The following is a 5908-nucleotide window of genomic DNA, read 5'->3' as shown; positions in this document are numbered from 1 at the left end:
TATATATATATATATATATATATATGTGTGTGTGTATGTGAAAGGGAGAAAGTAGGCGGGATACGGTCGGGTACCCCTAAAAGATTTAGTACCTGCAAGAGAGGGGGGCGGCTGTCTGCTGTAAAAAAATCAAAAAATAAATGGGTTCACTGTGCAGCCGTGACTGATTAGTTTTTCAAGAACAATCTAAAACACGACTTAATCAGTTAATAAATAGCTTTGTCCCCATTTCATATTGAAAATTAACTAATCAACCACCGCTGTGTTCAGGGGAGCGCTTATTACTAATCGCAAAGTGAATATCAATCCTGAAAACCTAATAACGTAACGGACTGAATGTTATGTTTTTAACGTAATCTCTGCTCGGCTTGAGGAGCTCGGCTCATGGTGGTTGTCATGGCAACGGGTGTGCTTAAATGACAAAGAGAGACAGAGAGTAAAAAGGCAGGAGTGGTTTTCAGTTGATCACCTGTTCAGGTTATTTTAACTTTGTTTACCTTTGTTGTGGTGCATCACAGCCGCTGTAGTTTCTGAACATTCAATAAACGTCAAAACTGGACTAATTATTTTGTTCGTTTGTGACTATACGTCATTCACAACAAACACGGTAAATATGTTTCATTAAGTACAAACAAATGGCTTCTTCTTTTGCTTGCCTCTTATTTAGTGGAAATATTGATGAGACTTAATTTTCAACCTTTATAGCTCCACTGTTAAAAATGAGGCTCTAACATTCACAAATGACATTGAAATAAAATCCAGTTCAACATCTGGTTTGAGGTGATTCCTCTGGAACGTGTTGGAGGAAAAATATCCCAACTTCAGAAGATGAGCTTTAACTTAACAGAGCTCTGTGGTTCCCCCTATCAGTATGAGAGTCAGGATGAGGAGGCGCCATGTTAGGAAGACGAAGTGGAAGCTGCAGGATCTTCAGAACAAACAGGTCATGATGCTGGGCTACTGATTATCCCTCTGTCTGAACACAGGATCAATATAACCAGTTTAAAAGCTAAAATGAATGGTTATATGCCAGACATGGAAAACTGGGATGACTCCATGCCATGATGTTCAGAATTTAGGTCTCATGGCATCTCAAGGTGTCAACATTGCTGCCAGTGAAATATTACTCCATTTTGTAGCAAGACCTACCCAGCTGTTATCGCTTTGCAAAAATTTTATCTTAAACCGATACGGGACGCATTTTGCTCAGTATTCTACAAATGTGTATGTTTAATATTAAAGAAGTGGTCTGTTGACACGGTGTTGGTGTTGCGATGATATTGTGCCCAACTGCTTTCTGGGTAACACACACTAACCGACACGCTTTCCCCTTCCCCTGCTTTACATATAGGGACTGGTCCCTTATTTTAATTTCTGAAAGGTGGCTACCCTAATAAATATAAAGTGATAACTGTTGACATGGCGATGACTGCTGCTATGTTGGTCCTCAGATGAGTGACGGCTGCCCGCTGTGGACATGGCGAGGCTGTGTGGAAGTGGCCGCTCCACAGAAGGAGCTGCTGCACCGGCTGCTGAGGGAGCAGCCGCTGTGGGAGGCAAAGCTGCGGCGGGCTGCCGTCGTCCGCGCTCTTTCCAAGGACACCGAGGTGTACCGCTACACGCTGCAGGGCCGGGGCCACGCACTGGGCTCGCAGCCCCCGCAGGAGGCCCTGCTGCTCAGGTAATGAGGCAAACCGGCTCTGCGGAGCGGCTAGGACGGACAAGTCACCGCAGCCTCGAAGCGTCGGTTTGAGTGAAATGAAACAGAGCGTTTTTCGTTCATAGGGTTGATGAAAGTTTAAACACAGCCTGGAGTCAGAGGAGACATGAAAGCGTTTGTAGTCGGACAACATCGCTGAACGCCGCTTCCTGTTCCCCGTCTTCATGACAGATTACATAAACTTTAAATTACTCCACCAGAAGAAAATGGAAAATCACAACAGTCGTTTGAGCAAATCTCATTAGAAGAAAAAAACAAACACCCCAAAAAAACAAACACCTAACGTTTCATTGCAGGCCGTTTTAACACAAGATTGGCTTCACCACGCTTACATTCCAGATATCTGAAACTGGTTTATGACTAGTTAGTTAAGATATTTCTAATTATAGTTTAACTAGTGTAAATGATGTCAGACTTTATGGCAGGCCATTTTAACATAAAAATTGGTTTTGTCTGACAATCTGTAAGAGGTAGTATTACAGTCAGTTATGAAAATTTTTAAAAAGTCCTAAAATAGTCACAATAATATAAGAATAAGGTCATAATATGACCTCATTCATAATGACTATCCTCGTAATTTTATTTAAGTTTTTCTTAGTGTTGCCGTGAAATACTGAAATGTCAATGACGAATAAAAAACAATTGTAATTTTTTTTTGAGAATTTACCTTTTCAAGTGTGTTTGTCAGAAAAAAATAAATGTGAAGTTCTTTGCAGATTTCCAAAGCAGTCTTCAAGTTCACAATGTCTTGTGTAAAATAAAAAATAACACAGATCTTCATCTTTGACACTTAAAATTTAAATGATCCCCTCATTTTCATTTTGGTATTGATACAACTATCCATTAACAAACTTAATAAAAGCTTTATCTTCATTCGATTAGTACATCTTACAGTTAATTAATTTTGAACAACTTGTCACACTGATGTCATTTGATTGGATTGATAAAATCATATTTAAACAACTTATCTTGAAAGCTCTCTTCATGTGAACTACGGTTGGACGACACGACTGATAGACTTACCACAATATACTTATATCACATTATACATATATAGTGATATATACCAGTTATTGATAATTATTGAATACATTTGTTTTAAATATGTAAAATACTGCTAAATTGGTGCTGTGACCTTTCCTGTTTTATCTACAGTTTTCTCTCCACTCTTTTTTATTTTTAAGCAGTTATGAGGCAAACCTTAAACTGCTGCTGCACAAGTTGCTCAACAAGTTATTGCTAGGTAACCAAAGAGTTAGTGTTAGAATTAGTTGATGCCACCAACCTTACTTAGCTCTCAGTGAGACGTTGAGCAGCTAAATCTTTTCCTCAGTCGACATATAGATAAATATGTAGGCAGAGACGTCTGTGGGAGTATTGTGACAACTCCCGTAAACTCTAGATTAATCTTATGTCTTTGAACATTCTGAATCATATTCTTCTTCCGATCAGAACCTGGCAAGCAGATTCGTCCTGTGGGCCTGTGTACCTGTCCTCCATGTCGACTGAGGTCCCTGAGGTCCAGGCAGACGGAGTCAGGGTCCAGGTCCACTGCTGCCTTTACCTGCTGGAGCCCACAGGGGCCATCAGGACCCGACTGACTCACCTCTGTCGCACTGACACCAGGTAACTGCAGGCAGTCACTGGAGGCCAGTTGTAATGGTGGGAAAATAGTTGTTGGATTTTATGTGACACAAATGACATAAAATTTGTTATCATGACAGGCCTGAATATGTTATTGTGATGTATTATATTCTGCAACAAATGTTGCAACTTCGGTTCCCAATTGAACTGAAAAAAAAAGGAATCTAGCTTCCCATAATGGATCTCCCAGATCATGTTGGGGCTTTTTTTGGAAAAATTTTTTTTTTGCTATGTTTCTGAGCACTAGAACCATAGAATGTCTGTGTTGTTGCTGTGAAAGACTCCAGAGGGAATCCACTTCCTAACTCGTCTTTTGTTTCAGGGGACGGTCTCCGGACTGGCACAGGAAGGTCAGCGGACACCTCCTGGTTTCGGGTTTGTTGGCGATCAGAGACTCCTTCAGAACCGACTACAAGGAAACTAAAATATGAGTCTGTCGCATTTTCCTCTTCTAGTGAAGAAGAGGAACTGGAGGCATCCAAGTGCCTCCAGTTTCAGGACACAGAGTAACAACATTCCCCTGAAATGTTTTGGAGGTTGCTGAAACCACTTCCTGGAGGCAAAGGAAGAAGCAGGGGAAATACCTCAGCTGTCTGGACAAAGACAGGAAATGAGGACAAATAACAGCAGGAAACAGACATTTAGTCCCCCAGATGTTTGGCTTCAGGGGAATCGAACCAACAACCACAACAAACAGCAGAGCTAAGAGACTCAAAAGAAAGAAAAGTGACAGTGTTGATCACCAGTGAAGAAGAAAACCTCAGTGTTTGGTGTTCCTAAATTTTGTTTGTGAGTAATGCTGGGATGGAGAAGAGAAGTAAAAGAATCACTCTGTGACGTACTGGAGCGTCTGCGCTGGTGATTGAGGACTTAAACAAAGATCCTGCACCGGGTTTCCCTCCTGGACCTCAACACTCAGCTAAGGCTACGATCACATAGCAGGTGATGCAACCCAGATCCAACGTTTTCACCAAAAAAATCTGATTTGTGCAATTTCCATAACTATATCAGACACATATCTGATTGTTTTTTGATCTGCAGTCTGAACGATCATGAGTCACAATCCTGCATGTCACAATGGTTGAAAACTAAAATGATAGCAAATCACAATCCTAGTCAGACCACTACAGCCTCTGATGTCACATCCGGACAGACGAGGGTTAGTCTATAAATTTACTAAAATGTACAGATTTTTTTGAAATGGTACATTTCTGAAAGAACACTTAGAGCAGTAATTAAGCCAAAACTGATCAAAAATGCATTTGGCATTTAAGATAAAGAAGAGCAACTTTTATCTGTAAATATGTTTTACCCAGAACTCAAATGGCCTAGCTGTAGCTTCACCTTGCTTAAATTCTGTATAAAATAACTTCTGTAAAGCACATTTTGTTATCCAGTTATTACCGGGTTATAGTCAACAGATCAGATCACTGTGATCTGATCACTGCTTGTAGTTTTTGTGTAATCAAAACAGTTTTTTTTAATTGACTACAGAAAAAAATCTAATGATCTTGTGACAATACTGTTGGCTCCCATTGCTGAATAAACTTTAAAATCAATAAATGATTTATTATTACTTCCTGAGTCATTTTGTGAATGTAAATTGTTCACATAGAAGTCTGACTGACATTGTAAAAAATCTAAATTAAGCATCAAGCCCTGCTGTGTGAACACAGCCTTAATGTAAAAACTGGTTGTTTGGACCAAATGTGTTATGGTGTCTGGGAGTCGATGTATTGATTATAGATTTTTATGTACAGGCAAAGCTAAATGTCTCCAAACATTTTGTTGCTCTTTGTGAAAGACGGACAGTTTCTTTCTACTTGCCAAGTTGTGCCTGAAGCATTTTACTCTATCTCTGATTATTTAACTTAAATCCAGATGTTTTTGTTTAAACCTCCAGGAAAATAAGAGGTCTAACTTTATCAGTGCCAAACCGCTAATTAAAATGTTTATTTCTCTTTAAGACCTGCATCTTGTTTTGGGTTTTTTTTCTCTCCCCTCTGAGACCTGATGTGGTGCCAAACAGATTACTGACGGTAATTTCAGAGGAAGCTGGAGGAAAACAGCAGGAGGAGTGAAGACAAGCTGCCATGCTGCGTCGCTGAAGAGAAGGAGATTAATACGTCTGGCAGAGTGCAGACTTCCTTACGTTGCTCCTGCTCTACACCCACTTCTGTCGTTTACATAAAACATATTTACATTTTTCATTTATCTGCAAGAGAAACCATAATCGCTTAGAGTGAGATGCCAGGGAAGAAACCGGTGAAAAGGTCCTGGTGGTGGTGACTGCTCCAAACAGTAAGGAGGGGAGATAATTTATGCTAATTCCAGTAAAAGAGTGCGGGTGTTTAATTTCTGAGATGCGCTGCTGCATCTGGAGTTAAGAACCATGAGAACTGAGGCTGAACTAAGAGGTGAAGCATCGGCTGCAGGAGACTGAAGAACAGCAGAAACAAGTTTTTGTTTCAGAACATTTTGAATACTTTAAACCATACTTTCCCAACCTGAGGGTCGCGCCCCCTGGGGGGGGCGCGGGAAGCC

General features: G+C 40.4%; 1 protein-coding gene across 4 annotated transcripts in view; it reads left to right on the top strand.

Moving 5' to 3' along the window:
- Positions 1–5335, top strand: part of LOC103147247 (rho GTPase-activating protein 7) — a 91066-nt gene extending 85731 nt beyond the window's left edge. For 2 of the 4 annotated variants that reach the window (XM_016678256.1, XM_016678259.1), the window contains exons 15-18: positions 1452–1681; positions 3173–3346; positions 3687–3739; positions 3820–5335. In XM_016678256.1, coding sequence (XP_016533742.1) covers positions 1452–1681; positions 3173–3346; positions 3687–3739; positions 3820–3908 — 546 coding nt within the window. In that variant the 3' untranslated portion in view covers positions 3909–5335. Of the gene's footprint in view, positions 1–1451; positions 1682–3172; positions 3347–3686 lie in introns of all 4 variants that reach the window. The other 2 variants (XM_016678258.1, XM_016678257.1) reach the window with 2 other exon arrangements.
- The last annotated feature ends 573 nt before the right edge of the window (positions 5336–5908 follow it).

This window comes from Poecilia formosa, unplaced genomic scaffold (genome assembly GCF_000485575.1).
Source record: "Poecilia formosa unplaced genomic scaffold, Poecilia_formosa-5.1.2 Scaffold177, whole genome shotgun sequence".
Lineage (NCBI taxonomy): Eukaryota > Metazoa > Chordata > Actinopteri > Cyprinodontiformes > Poeciliidae > Poecilia > Poecilia formosa.
Note: the sequence above shows the minus strand (reverse complement) of the source record. Positions and strands in the feature narration are given on the sequence as shown.